Here is a 22,805-nt window from a genome sequence, read left to right as displayed (position 1 = left end):
TCCTCTGCCTCTACTTTTGTTACTACACTTGTCTTTATGCTTCACTGCTCCTCTTGTTATTCCACTTCTCCTTTATACTCGTTCCTCCATTTCTCTTCTCCTTCTTCCACCTCTCTTCTTGTTTCTCGACCTCTTCTCTTATTCCTCCACATCACTACTTGTTACTCCACTTCTCTTTGCTGCATATCTTCCCTCATTTCTACACTTCTTTAATTTCTGAATGTCTTCTCCTCTATCTTCTCATTCATCCACCTCTCTTCTCATCCCTCTACCTCTGTTTTTATTCCTTCACTTCTCCTCTCATTCCTCCACCTCTCTTTTCGTTCCTGTAGTCTCCTTTAGTTCCCCCACTTCTCTCTTTCCACCACCTTTCCTCTCTTATACTTCTTCCATCTCTCATTTTCTCCCTCCATATCTCCTCATTACTCTGCTCCTTCTTACTGCATCTTTTCCCTCATTCCAACACTTTTCCTTTTATTTCTGCACTTTTCCTCTCATTCTTCCACTTCTCCTCTCATTCCTCCACTCGTCTTCTCGTTTCTCCACATCTCCTTTTGTTCCTCCACATCTCCTATTTCACTAACTTTCCTTTCTTCTCTTTCTTCCACCTCCTCTCCACGTGTTACTCTGCTTCTCCTTATTGCACCTCTTCCCTCCTTCCTCTATTTATCCTCTCATGTCTCCACTTCTCTCGCTGCTCCCCTTCTTCTCTTGTTCCTTCACTTCTCTTTACACCTTCTACATACCTCTCTCAGGTTCTCTTCACACTTTCTCCTCAAATACTTCTCGCCTCCCTCCTCCTCAAAAACAGAAAATATCAGATACTTCTCGACTCAATAAGCCTTCAAGCATCACCTAAATGCCAATTTATTAAGACAAGCATATAATCTACTATGATCCTCACATCAGTACTGCACCACTGATTTTGTATAGCTGCTGTATTATCCCTACCTGATATCTCCAGGGCTGGGACGGCTGGTATATGTAGTAAGTGGCTGCCTGGGGCACCATTATGACTGGTAGAACTGTCTTTATATTTCTTTGTACACCTCGCTGAACACCTAAACGAATGCCACACACACATATACCACACGCCTTGTCAGCAGAGATAAATGTGCATGCTACTGGGGGAATTAAGGAAGCTGACTATTGACTGTCCTCTCAACAGAAATGTTGAGCAGCCGAAACAGTCAAACCCTGTTTTGGGTCGAACTTTGCTAAAAGTACAGCTTGGCGTAAACCCGTACCTCGAATGGCCTCTCTCTGCCGAACGCACTGAAATTCTCCTTCTTTTGGAAAGAAGGAAAAAGGAGAAGAGAAAGGAAAAACAAAAATTTCATTTCTTCTTTTTTTCCTTTTCCTTCTTTTTAATTCTTCTTTTTCCTTCTGTCTTTTTTCGTCTTTTCCCCTTCTTCTTTTTTCTTCTCCTTTCTTTATTCTTTGTTTTTCCTTTTCCCCTTTCATTCTCCTTTTTTCTCCTTCATTTTTCTTCTCCTTCCTCTTTTTTTCTTCTTATTTTTTCTTCATTAGCATTGCCTTAAAGGGGTTCTGCCTGGAAAATAAAAAAAATTATACTCACCTGCATCCTGCCCTGCATCCCTGTAGAGCCTAACCCGTGGAAAGAAAAGAGTTTAAAAAACGAAGTAAACTCACCTAATCCCCTTGTATTTCTTCCCTCCGTTGTGTAGCTGTCGCGTGAGGGGTCATTTCCCAGCGGCTCCTGCGCACTGACGCTGACCTGGCCACATCTAACCTCCGACGTCCTTGGAGAGTCAGCAGCGAGTGCGCAAGCATGCTGGGAAGGGGGGCGCATGCGCACTTGTGACGCGTCAACCAGTGATCCGGATGGCAGTACTTGCTGTTTGGCAGTGGTCGGAGCAGTAGCGGAAGCTGGCACTTTGCCAGCTTCTGCCCTGTGATAGAAAGGCTGCAGGAGGGACAGGAGAAGAGCAGCAGCTTCCTGGTGAACGGCCTGGCAAGGCACAGGTGAGTATAAGTTTTTTTATTTTCCTGACAGAACCCCTTTAAATACATCTCCAAAGTATTTAGAAACCCTCATAGTTAACTTAAGAGTATTATACTGGGCTTTATGGCTCGTAGACAGTGCTATATACCAGTTTTAAGGGTTCTGGTGTAGTTTTGGACCGAACTAAACTTTTTTCCAAATTCGCCAAATCTGCCGAACCAAACTTTTAACATATTTGCTCACCACTACCCAACAGTCATTATGCTAAACTCTACATGTCTGAAGGGGACTGTAGGTACATTTGTAAACCCTTGCCTTGAGTACGAGAAGGCTTGTCCCACTCCTGTGTTGTCGAATGTATTTCGGTAATTTATGTATTCTATCCTCTTTGGTACCCAGAAGCCTCAGGTTACACCTTTGATCACTTCCTTCAAATGAGTTAAAGATGTGATGGGTGTCTACATGTATGTCCATTCTGTGCTTCTGACTGGTGAATCATAAACAGGGCTCATTTAAAGATGGGGTGTGTTATTTCATGTAGCACCACTACATTTCAACCCCCAAAAATCAACCGTTCAAAGTCCACTGAATACATTATTATTTAGTGGCCACAACTCAGGAATCACCCGATGAGAACTACCAAAATATCTGCATGACATGGGGAAAACCAGACCGAGGCTAAGGCAATACCCCTGTAGAAGACATGTTATATGGCGTAGCAAATCCAAAGTGATAGTATGTACGTATCACATGTTCATGTTTGTATTATTATTTACAGGTAGTCCTATCACACCCAACTATGTGGACAATTCATCTTCAAGTGTCGCCCCCTGGTGCACCTGTAATACAAGTGGAAACCGGCAGGAAGAGTGCAAGAACTTCCTCCACTTCTTCACGAACAACATCTGTCTACGTAAGATCCCAGAAATGTTCAAGATGTTTATAAAACTAACGGGGAGGGGTGTTGAGACGAGGATCCCAACTAGTGTTGAGTGAACCAATCCAGGGGAAACCTGTTTTGAGTCGAATTTTACTAAAAGTTCAGTTGAACATGAACCCAAACTGAGCTTTTCGCAAAGTTCTACTGTTTTGGTTTGCTCAACACTTGCCCTGTATACTAATGTATAGCGCTATATAAGAGCCAAAGAAAGCCCTGTATAAACAATCCCAGAGTGTTATATAGGGCTTTATGGCCATTAAACAGTGTTATATACCGGTTTTAGGGGTTGGAGGAACTTCTGGTTCAGTTTGAGGTAGTTCAGACTGAACTAAACTTTTTGCAAAAGTTTGGTGAACTGACCTTTTCAAAAGTTCACTCATCAGTAGTCCCAACAAACAACTCCTCGTATCTCAGCTTCTTAGAAAGTAGTAAGTAATGTATGTAGTTCTGATATTGGACCATCAGTAAGAGAAGGCTGCACAGCTGAATATTGATGACTTGTTAGCAGATGGTGTACATAGCAGTGAGGCAGACCATGTGGCTGCTATGGAGACCTTGCACAAAGAGGGTGCAGCCCTGTTTTTCTCTCATCCCCTTTGCTATTTGGTGGTGACAACTGATGAAGGATGCCGTATACTGGAGAATTGCATTGGGTGCAAACAAGGAGGTGGTAAATTAGTACAAGGAAAATGGCAAATGTGAGGCCAGAAGCCAACACCCGACCCTTCTATCCTGGGTGACGAAGCCCCAGCATCATTATATCAGTTTGGATATTTGCGCCCGCTCCTCTATGTATATCATTGCTTGTCCTTTATGGCCAGATTGCAGGGCCAAGTTTGTTCTCCCAAAATCTTCATATGCCCCACTGTTTTAATACATCCCCTTACCTTGAATCTCATTCTCATTACCTAATCAAATGTTCATAAGAAAATGTATCCAGCAGCACTCAATTAGTTAACCCACTTCATGTGGGGGAGCAATGAATCACGTTATTCAATGCAAAGCCAAATGCAGGAGTTGCGGACCATCCGCCCAAATTTCAATCAGGTGTATAGTATATAGAGCATGGCAGCATAAATGGTGCAGACGGCTGTCTAAGAAAAAAAAGCTTTCATTGTTCCATAGATAGATGTATAGGCAACGTTTCCACCTTTCCGGTCTTTATCAAGCCACTATCAATGGAACACTGCTCTGCTTCTATTGATAGTGGCTTGATAAAGACCGGAAAGGTGGAAACGTTGCCTATACACCTATCTATGGAACAGCCGTCTACACCATTTATGCTGCCATGCTTTATATACTAAACACCTCATTCTCATTACCAAATTTTTCTTTATTTTCTGTAATTCATTAACAAAATCAATAAATTAACATGAAGTGCCAGATAGTCCAAAACAAGACTTGTAATACTGACTTAATGCCAGCATATAGATAATAATTAGAGATGAGTAGAGATGAGCGAGCACCAAAATGCTCGGGTGCTCGTTACTCGGTTCGAACTTTTCGCGATGCTCGAGGGTTCGTTTCGAGTAACGAACCCCATTGACGTCAATGGGCGACCCGAGCATTTTTGTATTTCGCCGATGCTCGCTAAGGTTTCCTTGTGTGAAAATCTGGACAATTCAAGAAAGTGATGGGAATGACACAGCAACGGATAGGGCAGGCGAGGGGCTACATGTTGGGCTGCATCTCAAGTTCACGGGTCCCACTATTAAGCCACAATAGCGGCAAGAGTGCCCCCCCCCCTCCCAACAACTTTTACTTCTGAAAAGCCCTCATTAGCATGGCATACCTTTGCTAAGCACCACACTACCTCCAACAAAGCACAATCACTGCCTGCATGACACTCCGCTGCCACTTCTCCTGGGTTACATGCTGCCCAACCCCCCCCCCCCCACACACACACACACACACAGCGCACACCAAAGTGTCCCTGCGCAGCCTTCAGCTGCACTCATGCCACACCACCCTCATGTCTATTTAGAAGTGCGTCTGCCATGAGGAGGAACCGCAGGCACACACTGCAGAGGGTTGGCACGGCTAGGCAGCGACCCTCTTTAAAAGGGGCGGGGCGATAGCCCACAATGCTGTACAGAAGCAATGAGAAATATAATCCTGTGCCACCGCCATCAGGAGCTGCACACGTGGGCATAGCAATGGGGAACCTATGTGCCACACACTATTCATTCTGTCAAGGTGTCTCTGCATGCCCCAGTCAGACCGGGCTTTTTAATTCATAGACACAGGCAGGTACAACTCCCTATTGTGAAGTCCCTGTCGACCGACAGCATGGGTGGCTCCCTGGAACCCACCGGCGATACACAAAAATATCCCATTGCATTGCCCAACACAGCTGTGGTAGTAATGTCGTGCTTAATGCAGGTGGGCTCCGGCCAACACTGCATGCCCCAGTCAGACTGGTAATATGTACCTTAACAGTAACCGCGTTGGTGGTAATGTGGTGGTGACTGCGGACCTAGTAGCGTGGTTTTATTTTGTTGGTTTTCGGAATGTGGCCAGGATTAAGTGGGCCGTGGCGGGGGATGTTTTGGAGGCACTACGTGACCTCTCCACGTGTCCGTGGTTATATGCACCTTAACAGTAACAGCGTTGGTGGGAAATGGCCTCGCCGCCATCATGTCTTTGGGAAGCCTCTGTTTCCACACCCCAGAGACATACCATTAGCAGCGGTATAGGCAGAGCCCAGAATTAGTAACATTTCAGCCGTAGCATTAGCGACAGGCCCCACTAACATATCACTAGCAGCATTATAGGGGGAGCACAGTCTTAGTTCCATTTCAGTAATAGTAGCAGCCTACACAGGCCCCAGTAACAATTCCGAAGCAGCAGTATAGTGGGAGCGCAGTCTTCGTTCCATTTCAGTAATAGTAGCAGCCTACACAGGCCCCAGGAACAATTCCGAAGCAGCAGTATAGGAGGAGCATAGTCTTAGTTCCATTTAAGTCATTGTAGCAGCCTACACAGGCCCCAGGAACAATTCCGAAGCAGCAGTATAGGAGGAGCATAGTCTTAGTTCCATTTAACTCATTATAGCAGCCTACACAGGCCCCAGGAAAAATTCCGAAGCAGCAGTATAGTGGGAGCGCAGTCTTAGTTCCATTTCAGTAGCTGCAGTATAGCCAAGGCCCAAGTTACATTTATGTAGCTAAAGTGTAGGCCAACCCCACACACCTTTCTGTACCATGAGTGCAGGCGAAGAACATACAAATTGCTATGATTACACTGTAGGTGATATGAGGGTTAAAATTCTAAGTGCAACACCAATCCGGCCCACCCCACTTGCCCCGTTGCCGGCCGTAAGAAGAGACACCACACACAGGAGTCTGGTCTAGCTCCTCACACGGGAGAAAAAACTGCGCACTTTATTACAGATTATATGAGATCTTATACCCTCTGCCCTCTCACCACCAAGGGGTGATGGGCTCATAACCATATATGGGCAGTCCGGATTTCCGCCTTAGACAGTGAGGCGCCTCTGGCTTATACAGAAAATCACGTATTCAATTAACTCCAGTGCAAAGAATTACCCACACAATTCTAAGAAGTCCGGCCTAACATCCATATATGGGAAGTCCGGATTTCTGGCCTAAGACAGTCAAAATTATGTACATTTGAACATCTTGATATCTTGTTCCAGCGCTTCTGGGAAATTGGCCAAGTACATGCGGCCTTGTCTGGTTCCGTATCTTCTCTGAATTTCTTAGAACATCTCTCTCAGCCTTGGCATATCTGATGTAAGGCGAAGTATTACAGTTTTTTCTCATTTGGAATTGAATAAAACTTGCATATAGGTATAAAAGCATAAAAAACACATATGGCAATATATATATATACCCTCACAAACCCCCCTAAAAAACTTAATATGGAGATCAAGCATCAGACCTTGCACTCTTCCTCGGTCGTCTCTCCCTTGCGTCAGGGTTTCTCCACTGCCCGTAAGTCCCTACTCCTAAAAGGGAAGGGATCCCTACCTAACCTCAGAAGGAGGCCATGGATTCCCTGGGCTTATTTCCGGGCATCCATACCCTCTATCTGTACGAGTTAACACCCCACAGGGTGTGCCCTCGCCGGAACCTAAGGTCTTCTGCACTTTCCCTAGGCAAATGGGAAGTCCACTGACAGTCCATCTTATGAGACTGAGGCAGGCGCAGTACTAGTCCATCTCTCCATTCTTCTGGTAACGTATCTGGTTGGCATTATCGGAACTGGCTCTTCATCTTTTTCAAACAAGGGAAATTTTGGTCACATTGTCCAGTCCCTTACTCATACTCTTTTTGATCAAAGGGATAATACACATACAGAAAATTACATACCCAACCTCTTTCTGCGAAAATCATATCCAGGGCCACTCTATTTTGGAACGCCATGGATGCAGTGGGCCCTAACTGGTCAACTAACCCTTGCAAAGCATCTCTGGTGTAGTTTACAAACCTCTGCTGATTGTAATAGATATAATTCATCTAATCTACATTATTATTAACAGTGACAATAACAAATAAGGACTCAAAACCTGCTTAGACATGATCTCTAGAATTAAATTAATCTCGCACCCCCCTTGGCACTCCTATTGTATCTATGTATACATGTGGGTCAAAGTTACCACCTTGAGTGTCAATGTCTCTCTTAGCACGATGCGGTGTTGGATTCTCACCCTCAGTGTAGGCTTCATATTGCACATTCGATTGTATTAATTTGTTCTGAAACAGGGGGCTAGTGTACAGTAGTCAAAGGTGTGTGTTAGAGGAATTGTACCACATTATAGCATGTAAAGGATATGCAGGATCATTAGTTTTTTCAGTGCGAAGTGTGGATCCAAGTGGGCTTTCCTTCAAGCTTGACTGCAGTTGGGTGAACAACATCTGGTAGGGACATTCAAACCGGGTTTCTCTCTCAAACTTTTTCCACATAGACCCTGTCACCTGGTTTTAGATTGTGACACTCATCTGTAGGACCTGGGAGAAAAGCAGAGACTACAGAATGCATTATTGACAATTCCTTGGAGAGGCCTATGACAAAATTAACAAGAGAATCATTCCCCAAACTCTGATACTGTGGCATGTACCCTCCTGGGAAAAAGAAAAACTAATGAAAGACACTCAATTCAAAATTTACCCATTTTCTCTATTGTCTTTTGTATCTACTTTCCCCCTACTCCGCGGATGGTAGGGTGTGTGAAAAGTCTGGAATATACCCAAAACAGACATGATGTGTTGCATTATTTCACCTGTGAAGTGTGTACCTTTGTTTGACTCAATCACTTCCGGTACCTCATATCTGCGGATTACCTCATTCATGAGCTTCTGTGCGATTACCTGCTTATTTACTTTGGTAACAGAGTAGGCCTCCAACCTGAAAAGACATCAACAACAACAAGCACATATTCATGCTTCCCAACAAGTAGGAGCTGAGTGTAGCCAATTTGCAATCCCTGAAATGGGTAGAGTGGTCTAGGCAAGTGTGATGTGGCAAATTTACTTCTGCCCTGTTGCTTACGGCAAAGATCATGCAAAATTGGACAAATGATGCAGCAGCTACAGAAAACCAAGGAGCCACCCGTCCTTGTTCAAGCGTCGACATCATTACTGCTTTGAGAGGTGCGTCTTTCCGTGCGTCAGCTGGGCCATCATGGGGCACAGGGACTATGGTGGGCAAGTGCTGTTGACTGTTCACCATACGCCGTCCCTTTTTAGTCCATTTGTAGTTTTAGTCAAAGTTCAAAGCTATAATCAAAGTCCAAGTTCATATCAAAGTCGAAGATTTTTATCAAAGTCCAAGATTTTTATCAAAGTCCAAGATTTTTATCAAAGTCCAAGATTTTTATCAAAGTCCAAGATTTTTATCAAAGTCCAAGATTTTTATCAAAGTCCAAGTTTAGTCAAATTCTTCTTTTCTTCTGTCTTCCACGGCTTGAGGGCCGCTGCTTTTGCTGTGTGGTCTGTGATGGCGTTGCCTCTTGCTTCTCCGGTGTAGGAATTGGTGTGAGCTTTCCACTTTGTCAGGTAGAAGTAGGGTCTCCATGAGACTGCACCGCTGCACCATTCTTAATTGGCTGTCCTGCTGTGGTAAAAAACTGTCTGGCCTTCCATGTTGGGCCGTAATCATGAGCTATGCCAAATGCATACCGGGAGTCAGTGTAAATGTTTGCCGTCTTACCTGTGGCCACTCCACACGCCTCCGTGAGTGCTTTTAATTCCGCTTCTTGTACTGCGACATGCGGAGACATTCTGCTTTTAGGACATCTTGTTGTGTAACCACTGCATATCCAGTGTGGAGTCGTCAATCACCCTGGGTACCATCTATAAAAAACAACTCAAAATATGCATTATTAACAAGGGCTTTCAGTAACTTTTTTTTTTTTTTAAAACTTAAATTTTCTTGTTGCATCAATGCTAGACAATCAGGCTGGTATTCTATTTGAAAAAGATTAGAACCTTGTTGCAAAAAATTTAAAAATGTAAAAATGACTTGCAAAAAAAATTAAAAATGGCTGATTTGCAATACCTAAAATGGCTGACTTGCAATACCTAGAATGGCTGACTTGCAATACCTGAATCACCTATGCCTTCTCCTCCCCCCCTTTAAACCAGGGTACTCAATTGGAAGAATAGTAGCCGGGTTTAAGTTATTATAACATTGTAAAAAGATTTGATGGAAGCAGATAAGGCCTGTAAGATGTTAGCACCTATAGCAGAAACATGAGTTACATCGGGGAAGAATAATCTACAAACACCTATTAATATTTGAAATGTGATATCCCTTTAAGTGGATTCATTATTAGTCTGTTCCTGCCTGCAGTCTTATCAAAATCTGAGACAGGAGAAAAAAAAACAAAACAAAAAAACTAGCTGCTCAAAATTCTCCCCCCTCCCTTGTGCAGGAGGGATGAAACATTACTACGTACTATTACATCATCTAGCTCCACCCCTTCGATATTGGCACATTGCGTCCGTCTTCTCAACTTAATTTCAGCTTAACCGTCCACACGTCCACATCTCAACCAAGCAAAGTCCCATGCATGGGGTAGGACTTTTACCCCCAGTCAATTTCCACATCACACATTCCACCACAGCTTGAACACGGGTCACTAACTCTCATCCATCCATGCTCCCAAGTCTGCTCCGTCACCCCCCCATTGAGGTGTACCAGTACATGCAGATGCACGGACAAAAAAGTTTGACAAACATACATCATCAGTTGAAAAACATTGAGGTGAGTGCTTTTAATTTTATAAAGTACATAATTCTATTGAGATGAGATTGTGAATGAGCGCTATTTATGACAAATTATGTGAAAAAGTTTGCTGAGTGACTAAAATATTCTATATTTCTTATCTACTGAAGCTATTATATGCTGTATTAAACGCTGAAGTGTTTTAGAATCTGTGACCCTGAATTTGGAGTGAATCTGAAAGCCCCCACCATTTTCAAAACAAATCTCTTATCTCTCCGCGACTATGAAACACAAACTGAAATAAGTTTTAGCTTAAACTGTTGAAAAAACATTTTGAAATCATAATTAACACATATGCTGGGACCTTGCAACATTCATTTTCAACCCCTGTATAAGTAAGAATATACATTAGAAATTACTATATTTCCCTGCCTACTAAGACAGTATAACTAATTAAATTCATTTCAATTCATTGCAAGCAAGCCAAGATATTAACCAAAGATGTTATTACATTTTCTCTCTCGCTGTTATCTTCCTGACCTTGCAGCTACTTGTCAACAACCTCTTCTCCCCTAAGAGCAAGCTGTTAACTATTTGCACATACAGTATATATATATACACACATATATCCACCTAGTATGGATTATACATATTATCTATTATCTATCTTGTATTATACACATTTCCATCTCTCTTTGCCAACCAATCACGTGCATTGTAACGTTCTTATCGACTTGCTTGTTACTTCATCACTTTTCTCCCCTACCTAACTGCCAATATAACCTTCAATAGACACTCTCCTGACGCCCTCTTGATCACTTACTGTACTTTTCAACATTTCACTTACGGACACTTTCTTAAACAAATAATGTGTACATACGTAACTTTCTCTGACTGTCTCTCTGCTTCTAGCAAACCTTGGTCTTCCAAGGCACCTCTCGGTCCTAAAGACCTCCTCCCAGACACCATTTTGTAATCTGCCGTGCGGGTCGGTGTCACACATTTTCATTAGAGTTTTCTTACATTTTACAAATTCATCCACACGGCGGCAGCCCTTGAGGGGCTCTATCTTCTTTAATAAGATCTTACGCATATTACAACAACAATAATAATAATAATAACACGCTCCATAGAATGCATCCCTCTTAATTTTCAAATTGTCAGCCCCTTATATACCGGCAGACAACCGAGGGTCCCTTCTCCTTATGGAACCAAGCCCCATAAAAATGCATCTCTCTGAAATCAAATCGCTAGCCCCATATATAAGGCAAACCGACCGAAAGTCCCTTCTTTCTATGAGACATATCACAAAATGCATCCCTCTCTGCTAAACCATTAACAACTAACTAAACTAACCTGAGGGTCCCTTCTCTTGTGAGATCAAATGAAAAGTAAGAGAAAAAAAAAAAAAAATTCTGCAGATACAACAAACAATCAAACAATCTCCACTATCGCTAAAACGCTACGGACTTCAACAACAAATAGACTACAGACTAGTTTCTGGGTGAGCCATTGGTGCGCATATCACGGTCAGTGGTCCATGACGGCAAACCCGGAGCCCACACGAGTTACCGTGTAGAACTCTTAACCCAACCCGTCCGGTCACAAACCACAGATAGTCAGTCCTGCTGCAAGACTTCGCAGTGTAAAACACAACATAAATATATGTTTGTCTTACCTGGAGTACTAAGTGAGTTGATCAGGCTCGGTTTGCAGTAGGACGGTTTCTCAGTAGCGTGGATCCGGGTGAATTGCGCTGTAAGCTCCGATTTTACCGCCGCACGTTCGGGCGCCATTTATGAGGGTTAAAATTCTAAGTGCAACACCAATCCGGCCCACCCCACTTGCCCCGCTGCCGGCGGTAAGAAGAGACACCACACACAGGAGTCTGGTCTAGCTCCTCACACGGGAGAAAAAACTGCGCACTTTATTACAGATTATATGAGATCTTATACCCTCTGCCCTCTCACCACCAAGGGGTGATGGGCTCATAACCATATATGGGCAGTCCGGATTTCCGCCTTAGACAGTGAGGCGCCTCTGGCTTATACAGAAAATCACGTATTCAATTAACTCCAGTGCAAAGAATTACCCACACAATTCTAAGAAGTCCGGCCTAACATCCATATATGGGAAGTCCGGATTTCTGGCCTAAGACAGTCAAAATTATGTACATTTGAACATCTTGATATCTTGTTCCAGCGCTTCTGGGAAATTGGCCAAGTACATGCGGCCTTGTCTGGTTCCGTATCTTCTCTGAATTTCTTAGAACATCTCTCTCAGCCTTGGCATATCTGATGTAAGGCGAAGTATTACAGTTTTTTCTCATTTGGAATTGAATAAAACTTGCATATAGGTATAAAAGCATAAAAAACACATATGGCAATATATATATATACCCTCACAGTGAGGGCCCCAAAACATTGGTGTACCAACAGTACTAATGTACCTCAGTAAAAATTGGCCATGCCCAACCAAGATGGCAGGTGAAACCCATTAATCGCTTTGGTTAATGTGGCTTAAGTGGTAACTAGGCCTGGAGGCAGCCCAGTTTAACGAAAAATTGGTTCAAGTTAAAGTTTCAACGCTTTTAAGAGCATTGAAACATATAAAAATTGTTTAGAAAAATTATATGAGTGAGCCTTGTGGCCCTAAGAAAAATTGCCCGTTCAGCGTGATTACGTGAGGTTTCAGGAGGAGGAGCAGGAGGAGGAGGAGGAATATTAGACACAGATTGATGAAGCAGAAATGTCCCCGTTTTGGATGGTGAGAGAGAACGTAGCTTCCATCCGCGGGTGCATAATACGTATTACTTAGGTATCGCTGCTGTCCGCTGGTGGAGAAGAGAAGTCTGGGGAAATCCAGGCTTTGTTCATCTTGATGAGTGTTAGCCTGTCGGCACTGTCGGTTGACAGGCGGGTACGCTTATCTGTGATGATTCCCCCAGCCGCACTAAACACCCTTTCCGACAAGACGCTAGCCGCAGGACAAGCAAGCACCTCCAGGGCATACAGCGCTAGTTCAGGCCACGTGTCCAGCTTCGACACCCAGTAGTTGTAGGTGGCAGAGGCGTCACGGAGGACGGTCGTGCGATCGGCTACGTACTCCCTCACCATCCTTTTACAGTGCTCCCGCCGACTCAGCCTTGACTGGGGAGCGGTGACACAGTCTTGCTGGGGAGCCATAAAGCTGTCCAGGCCCTTAAAGACTGTTGCACTGCCTGGGCTGTACATGCTGCTCGATCTCCGCACCTCCCCTGCTACCTGGCCCTCGGAACTGCGCCTTCTGCCACTAGTGCTGTCGGATGGGAATTTTACCATCAGCTTGTCCGCCAGGGTCCTGTGGTATAGCAACACTCTCGAACCCCTTTCCTCTTCGGGAATGAGAATGGGAAGGTTCTCCTTATAGCGTGGGTCGAGCAGTGTGTACACCCAGTAATCCGTAGTGGCCAGAATGCGTGTAACGCGAGGGTCACGAGAAAGGCATCCTAACATGAAGTCAGCCATGTGTGCCAGGGTACCTGTACGCAACACATGGCTGTCCGCACTAGGAAGATCACTTTCAGGATCCTCCTCCTCCTCCTCCTCCTCCTCCTCCTCAGGCCATACACGCTGAAATGATGACAGGCAAGCAGCATGGGTACCGTCAGCAGTGGGCCAAGCTGTCTCTTCCCCCTCCTCCTCATCCTCCTCATGCTCCTCCTCCTCCTCCTGAACGCGCTGAGATATAGACAGGAGGGTGCTCTGACTATCCAGCGACATACTGTCTTCCCCCGGCTCTGTTTCCGAGCGCAAAGCGGCTGCCTTTATGGTTTGCAGGGAACTTCTCAAGATGCATAGCAGAGGAATGGTGACGCTAATGATTGCAGCATCGCCGCTCACCACCTGGGTAGACTGCTCAAAGTTTCGAAGGACCTGGCAGATGTCTGCCAACCAGGCCCACTCTTCTGAAAAGAATTGAGGAGGCTGACTCCCACTGCGCCGCCCATGTTGGAGTTGGTATTCCACTATAGCTCTACGCTGCTCATAGAGCCTAGCCAACATGTGGAGCGTAGAGTTCCACCGTGTGGGCACGTCGCACAGCAGTCGGTGCACTGGCAGATTAAAGCGATGTTGCAGGGTGCGCAGGGTGGCAGCGTCCGTGTGGGACTTGCGGAAATGTGCGCAGAGCCGGCGCACCTTTACGAGCAGGTCTGACAAGCGTGGGTAGCTTTTCAGAAAGCGCTGAACCACCAAATTAAAGACGTGGGCCAGGCATGGCACGTGCGTGAGGCTGCCGAGCTGCAGAGCCGCCACCAGGTTACGGCCGTTGTCATACACGACCATGCCCGGTTGGAGGCTCAGCGGCGCAAGCCAGCGGTCGGTCTGTTCTGTCAGACCCTGCAGCAGTTCGTGGGCCGTGTGCCTCCTATCTCCTAAGCTGAGTAGTTTCAGCACGGCCTGCTGACGCTTGCCCACCGCTGTGCTGCCACGCCGCGCGACACCGACTGCTGGCGACGTCCTGCTGCTGCTGACACATCTAGATTGCGAGACAGAGGTTGAGGAGGAGGAGGGTACTTTAGTGGAAGAAGCATACACCGCCGAACATACCACCACCGAGCTGGGGCCCGCAATTCTGGGGGTGGGTAGGACGTGAGCGGTCCCAGGCTCTGACTCTGTCCCAGCCTCCACTAAATTCACCCAATGTGCCGTCAGGGAGATGTAGTGGCCCTGCCCGCCTGTGCTTGTCCACGTGTCCGTAGTTAAGTGGACCTTGCCACTAACCGCATTGGTGAGGGCGCGTACAATGTTGCGGGAGACGTGGTCATGCAGGGCTGGGACGGCACATCGGGAAAAGTAGTGGCGACTGGGAACTGAGTAGCGCGGGGCCGCTGCTGCCATCATAGCTTTGAAAGCCTCCGTTTCCACAACCCTATACGGCAGCATCTCAAGGCTGATAAATTTGGCTATGTGGACGGTTAACGATTGAGCGTGCAGGTGCGTGGCGGCGTACTTGCGCTTGCGCTCCAACACTTGCGCTAGCGACGGCTGGACAGTGCGGTGCGAGACATTGGTGGATGGGGCCGAGGACAGCGGAGGTGAGGGTGTGGGTGCAGGCCATGAGACGGTAGTGCCTGTGTCCTGAGAAGGGGGTTGGATCTCAGTGGCAGGTTGGGGCACAGGGGGAGAGGCAGCGGTGCAAACCGGAGGCGGTGAACGGCCTTCGTCCCACCTTGTGGGGTGCTTGGCCATCATATGTCTGCGCATGCTGGTGGTGGTGAGGCTGTTGGTGGTGGCTCCCCGGCTGATCTTGGCGCGACAAAGGTTGCACACCACTGTTCGTCGGTCGTCAGGCGTCTCGGTGAAAAACTGCCAGACCTTAGAGCACCTGCAGGGTGGCATGGCGTGAGGGTGTGCTTTGGCAAACAGTTGGTGGATTATTTGGTCTGGCCCTGCCTCTACCCCTGGACACCGCACTGCCTCTTGCAACCTGCCCAGCTGCTGCCCGTGCCTCCCCCTCTGAAGACCTGTCCTGTGTAGGCGTTGCACACCAGGTGGGGTCAGTCACCTCATCGTCCTGCTGCTCTTCCTCCGAATCCTCTGTGCGCTCCTCCCTCGGACTTACTGCCCTTACTACTACCTCACTGCAAGACAACTGTGTCTCATCGTCATCGTCCTCCTCACCCACTGAAAGGTCTTGAGACAGTTGCCGGAAGTCCCCAGCCTCATCCCCCGGACCCCGGGAACTTTCCAATGGTTGTGCGTCAGTGACGATAAACTCATCTGGTGGGAGAGGAACCACTGCTGCCCAATCTGAACAGGGGCCCGAGAACAGTTCCTGGGAGTGTTCCCGCTCCTGAGCATGTGTCATTGTAGTGGAGTGAGGAGGCTGGGAGGAAGGAGGAGCAGCAGACAGAGGATTCGGATTTGCAGCACTGGACGGCGCAGAACTCTGGGTGGATGATAGCTTGCTCGAAGCACTTTCTGCCATCCAGGACAGGACCTGCTCACACTGCTCATTTTCTAATAACCGTCTCCCGCGTGGACCCATTAATTGGGCGATGAATGTGGGGACGCCAGAAACGTGCCTCTCTCCTAATCGCGCAGCAGTCGGCTGCGACACACCTGGATCAGGAGCTCGGCCTGTGCCCACACCCTCACTTGGGCCTCCGCGTCCTCGGCCGCGTCCACGTCCTCTCGGCCTACCCCTACCCCTCAGCATGCTGTATTACCAGTGATTTCCAAGCCAGGAAAGAAATTGGCGCAAGCCTGCAGCCAAAATAGAATTTTTTCCCTTGTTTTTCAAAGGACAAGCCACACTGCGTGTATTCAATGAATACTACTAAGTTTAATAACTGTGTTGTGGCCCTGCAAATGTGTCAGAGAACTGCAGTGATGCAAAGTTATTGGCTCCAGCAGATCAGGGATTTCCCATGCAGGAAAAAAATTGGCGCAAGCCTGCAGTAAAACGTAGCTGGCTGCGTCAGATTTTTTTAACGTTCTGCACGCAGCACACACGTACCCAGAGCCCTGAGGACTGTCAGAGGCAGGCGAAATAGAATTTTTTCCCTTGTTTTTCAAAGGACAACCCACACTGCGTCTATTCAATGAATAATGTATGTCTTTTGGTCCTGCCTACACAATTCTATCCCTGTAGTATTAATGCCGGGTGCAATGGTCTGCACAGCCGGTTTTGAAAAAAAAAAAAAAATGCAACACTGCTAACAGCAGCCTGGACAGTACTGCACACGGATAGATGTGGCCCTAGAAAGGACCGTTTGCAGGGCGCAATGCTCTGCAGATCCAATTTTGAAAAAAAAAAAAAAATACAGTGCTAACACAGTACTGCACACTATTAGATGTGGCCCTGAGAAGGACCGTTGGGGTTCTTGAAGCCTACACTAACTCCTAACGCTCTCCCTACAGCAGCTCCAGCACGATAGCACTTTCCCTCAGCTAACTCACAAGGCATCTGAGGCGAACCGCGGGAGGGGCCGACTTTTATACTCGGGTGACATCAGATCTCCCCAGCCACTCACAGCAGGGGGGTGGTATAGGGCTTGAACGTCACAGGGGGAAGTTGTAATGCCTTCCCTGTCTTTCAATTGGCCAGAAAAGCGCGCTAACGTCTCAGAGAGGAAACTGAAAGTAACCGAAACACCGCGTGGTACTCGTTACGAGTAACGAGCATCCCGAACACCCTAATATTCGCACGAATATCAAGCTCGGACGAGTACGTTCGCTCATCTCTAGAGATGAGCGAACGTACTCGGTAAGGCCGATTTCGCAATCGAGCACCGCGATTTTCGAGTACTTCACTACTCGGGTGAAAAGTACTCGGGTGCGCCGGGAGGCAGGAGAGGCGCGGCGGAGCGGGGGGTAGCAGCGGGGAACAGGGAGGAGCCCTCTCTCTCTCCCTCTCCCCCCCACTCCCCTCTGTAACCCCCTGCTCATCCCCGGCGCACCCGAGTACTTTTCACCCGAGTAGTGAAGTACTCGAAAATCGTGGTGCTCGATTGCGAAATCGCCCTTACCGAGTACGTTCGCTCATCTCTAATAATAATCTATTCAACTATCTATCTTGGAAGGGTAGATAGATGGATAGATAGATAGATAGATAGATAGATAGATAGATAGATAGATAGATAGATATGAGATAGATAGATAGATATGAGATAGAAAGATGGATAGATTTGAGATAGATAGATAGATAGATAGATATGAGATAGATAGATAGATAGATATGAGATAGAAAGATGGATAGATATGAGATAGATAGATAGATAGATAGATAGATAGATAGGAGATAGATAGATAGATAGATAGATAGATAGATAGATAGATAGATAGATAGATAGATAGGAGATAGATAGATAGATAGATAGATAGATAGATGATAGATAGATGATAGATAGATAGATAGATAGATAGATAGATAGATAGATAGATAGATAGATAGATAGATAGATAGATGATAGATAGATAGTTAGATGATAGATAGATAGATAGATAGATAGATAGATAGATAGATATGAGATAGATGATAAATAGATAGATAGATAGACAGATATGAGATAGATAGATATGAGATAGATAGATATGAGATAGATAGACAGACGGACAGACAGATAGATATGAGATAGATAGATATGAGATAGATAGACAGACGGACAGACAGATAGATATGAGATAGATAGATAGATAGATATGAGAAAGATAGATAGGAGATAGATAGATATGAGATAGATAGACAGACGGACAGACAGATAGATATGAGATGGATAGACATTAGATAGATAGATAGATAGATAGATAGATAGATAGATAGATAGATATGAGATAGATAGATATGAAATAGATAGATATGGGATAGATAGATATGACATAGAAAGATAGATATATAGATAGATGATAGATAGATAGATAGATAGATAGATAGATAGATAGATATGGGATAGATAGATAGATATGAGATAGATGATTGATAGATAGATAGATAGATAGATAGATAGATAGATAGATATGAGATAGATAGATAGACAGATGTTAGATATATAGATAGATAGATAGATAGATAGATATGAGATAGATAGATAGATATTAGATAGATAGATAGATAGATAGATAGATAGATAGATAGATAGATAGATAGATAGATAAGAGATAGATATGGGATAGATAGATAGGAAATAGATAGATGATAGATAGATAGATATGAGATAGATAGATGATAGATATTAGATAGATAGATAGATAGATAGATAGATAGATAGATAGATAGATAGATAAGAGATAGATATGGGATAGATAGATAGATAGGAAATAGATAGATGATAGATAGATAGATATGAGATAGATAGATGATGGATAGATAGATATGAGATAGATAGATAGATAGATAGATAGATAGATAGATAGATAGATAGATAGATAGATAGATATGAGATAGATAGATAGATAGGAGATAGATATGGGATAGATAGATAGATAGATAGATAGATAGATAGATAGGAAATAGATAGATGATAGATAGATAGATAGATAGATAGATATGAGACAGATAGATAGATATGAGATAGATAGATATGAGATAGATAGATATTAGATAGATAGATATTAGATAGATAGATAGATAGATAGATAGATAGATATTAGATAGATAGATATGATATGAGATAGATAGATAGATATGAAATAGATAGATATGAGATAGATAGATATGAGATAGATGATAGATAGATAGATAGATAGATAGATAGATAGATAGATAGATAGATAGACAGATATGAGATAGATGGATAGATAGACAGATGTGAGATATATAGATAGATAGATATGAGATAGATAGACAGACGGACAGACAGATAGATATGAGATAGATAGATGCGAGATAGATAGATACGAGATAGATAGATAGATAGATAGATAGATACGAGATAGATAGATAGATAGATAGATAGATAGATAGGAGATAGATAGATAGATAGATAGATAGATAGATAGATAGATAGATAGATAGATAGATAGATAGATAGATAGATAGGAGATAGATATGGGATAGATAGATAGATAGATATGAGATAGATAGATAGATAGATAGATAGATAGATAGATAGATAGATAGATAGATAGATAGATAGATAGATAGGAGATAGATATGGGATAGATAGATAGATATGAGATAGATAGATAGATAGATAGATAGATAGATAGATAGATAGATAGATAGATAGGAGATAGATATGGCATAGATAGATAGATAGATAGATAGATAGATAGATAGATAGATAGATAGGAGATAGATATGGGATAGATAGATAGATAGATAGATAGATAGATAGATAGATAGATAGATAGATATGGGATAGATAGATAGATAGATATGAGATAGATAGATAGATAGATAGATAGGAGATAGATATGGGATAGATAGATAGATAGATAGATAGATAGATAGATAGATAGATATGAGATAGATAGATAGATAGATAGATAGATAGGAGATAGATAGATAGGAGATAGATAGATAGATAGATAGATAGATAGATAGATAGATAGATATTAGATAGATAGATAGATAGATAGATAGATAGATAGGTGGATGGATATGAGATGGATAGAATAGGAAAGTTATAATCACTAAACCGGTCACAGCAGACATTAAAGCGGGGCAGCAGCTGTTTGGAGGTGACGGCGTTCCAGGTCTGCTTGGAGAGTGTAAAGATTAATGTTCTGCATTTGCCTTTTTGATTCAATCATTGGCCTCTTTAATGGCTCCGGCAATCATCGGTGAGCCGCTCATTCCACTTTCGCAGTTGAACATCTGATCAAGCTGCATAAAACTGATTTTCCTACAAGCTGCCTAATGACGGCTCGGCACAGTATCCCGGTTGGTGCCACCTCGGCTGTGAGACAGATTATTTGTTGTTGATCTTGTATAAGATAATATTCTGTCTCGGAACTGTAACCTTTGATGACATATTTTGCCGTTACACCAGTTATGACTTTTTGTCTCATTTTTGCTTCATAGAAAACTCTATTCATGCTTTTGGCAATGGGACCAATCTAAACCTGGCACTGAATCCATCCGTGGCCGCCACAACAGCCCGGTACAAGGAAGAGAAGTATGCCAATGCCTCTGTGCCTGCAGTAAAGGAAAGTGTCAATGTCTATATCCAACCCACAAAGGTGAGAGGAACATTACACTTCATGGATATCCTTATATATTTCAATATGGTCAGTGGTGAGACGGGCTTTATGGTGCCCAAGGTAGCTAAAGGGTGCGAAGACCTTTGCAACCAATACTTTTTATGGCTATAAAACTATTGATCAGTGGAGGTCCCGATGCTGAGACCCCACTGATCGCTAAAACTTTTTAGCTCCTCCCAGCAGATGGAAATGGCCTCATAGGGGTGTATAGAAAGCACAATAGAACTCCATGAGGCATCTTCAGCTACCAGAAGGAATAGAAAAGCAGCAAAGACAGCCAAGGGGGAACACCACTCAGGTGCAGCCCCCTCCTTCTAGCAATCAGCTAGCTGAAAGTGCAGCTGTTCTTTATAGGGATTCTCCACTTTAGGCAATATGTAATCAGTTACCAGGATCCCTTTAGACCAGTGTTCCCAAACTCCAGTCCTCACGACCCCCAACAGATCATGTGTTCAGGATTTCCTCAGTATTGCACAGGTTATGTAATCAGACATTGCCACCGATGTTCTTTCTATAGGATATCCTGAAAACATTACCTGTGGGGGGTCATGAGGACTGGAGTTTGGGAAACGTTGCTTTAGATAATGCATCTTACTGCTGGAGTCCCCAACAATCAGCTGTAATCTGTGGGCAAAGCTGGCAGTAAGTGTTTTATTTCCCTGCAGCGCCCCAACAGGGAAAATTAAGTATTACACTGTTTCTTTAAATCAGTTCTTTTAAGAAGAATGTCACAAAGTGATGTATATTATTATTTACTAATAACTAACATATCTTTCTTAAGGTTTCAAAGGAGGAACCCTTCTTAGTAGGATCTAATGAAATCAAATCTGAAGTCTTCAACTCTCTTGGACCATCTTCTAGTTCCCAGTTGACCAGTGGTGGATGTTCCTTGCTCGTCACTATATTTTTTCAAATCTTTATCTGAAGAGAGTGGAGAGTGTCCCATTTTACACTTTAAAAAAAAAAACACAAATTTTTGGGAGAAAAAAAACAGAACTGTGTCTTCTCTATTTTTTTATGTTTCTTCATGGTAATCTTAAAAGTCCTTCCTTTCACTTATCGTCTTTTGAAATAACACGGAACGTCTCTCTGAGTCTCAGACTGGACTTTCAGACACATTTTGGAAGGCCCGGTGGCAGTCGCCTAGAGTCGTCTAGAACATTGGCGTGGTGTTTGTGCCAGCTGTGCCTGTGAGGTCCTGTGGAGCATCTAAGAAAATACACAATCATCTGATAAAACTCTGCAAAGCACAAGGACAAGAATTGCTGATAGGCGTAATTGTGGTGAAATCAAAAACATTCTTGGATGAAATTGTTGAGATGATGTTCCTAAATCCTATAGTGAGTAGGAAAAAATACATAAAGAATTGAAACATCCTACTCTGAATTCTATGGACTCTTATTTTCTACATTCTGGGTGAGGGGAGGGGTGTAGATGTGTAAATATCATGTATGGATTCATCTATTCAAGGGCAATGCAAGAGAAAGTCATACGATGAAGGACATGGCTCTTCTTAGATGGTATCATCTCCTGAGCATCTTAAGTGCTTGTGTTCCTCAACCCACCCCAACCGAACCTTTTCTTGACGGTCATCTGAGACAATTTCTACAAGATGAGATAAAATAGCGCTTTCATGATATAATGCAAATTTGTGTCATCTTATGTTAACAGAGAGTTTTATTTTATCATAACTTAGTTATCCTTCCCCTTTTTTTCCTTTATCGACTGAAGATCTAATCAATTTTCATTTTTAACCTTGGATTTTCTTTTCTTTTTTTTTTTTTTTTTTGGAAAGTAGCATTAAATTGTACTATACAAAGCCAGGTGTCCAACGTTGTCTTTAATCTTCTGTCGTCTATTATTTATATAGAATTGGTATGTAAATTATTAGATTTCAATTCCCAAACTTTTTGAGGTTTTCTGCTCTTCTACACCATATGATGTTCAAACTGGACATGAGCTTTATATCACTCCTTTAGTAGGTGGTTGAGAAGTGGTCTTAAGGCCCTCGTACATATAA

The 22,805-nt window shown here is 43.8% G+C and overlaps 1 protein-coding gene across 1 annotated transcript in view; it reads left to right on the top strand.

Annotated features, from left to right (window-relative positions):
• Positions 1 to 22,578, top strand: part of GFRA4 (GDNF family receptor alpha 4) — a 434,465-nt gene extending 411,887 nt beyond the window's left edge. Inside the window, exons 7-9 of the mRNA XM_066572922.1 lie at positions 2,745 to 2,879; positions 20,607 to 20,764; positions 21,567 to 22,578. Of these exons, the coding sequence (XP_066429019.1) occupies positions 2,745 to 2,879; positions 20,607 to 20,764; positions 21,567 to 21,710 (437 nt within the window). The 3' untranslated portion in view covers positions 21,711 to 22,578. The remainder of the gene's footprint in view (positions 1 to 2,744; positions 2,880 to 20,606; positions 20,765 to 21,566) is intronic.
• Positions 22,579 to 22,805: the final 227 nt, after the last annotated feature.

Source organism: Eleutherodactylus coqui, chromosome 7 (assembly GCF_035609145.1).
Source record: "Eleutherodactylus coqui strain aEleCoq1 chromosome 7, aEleCoq1.hap1, whole genome shotgun sequence".
NCBI classification, from domain to species: domain Eukaryota; kingdom Metazoa; phylum Chordata; class Amphibia; order Anura; family Eleutherodactylidae; genus Eleutherodactylus; species Eleutherodactylus coqui.
This window is presented reverse-complemented; position numbering and strand designations above follow the sequence as displayed.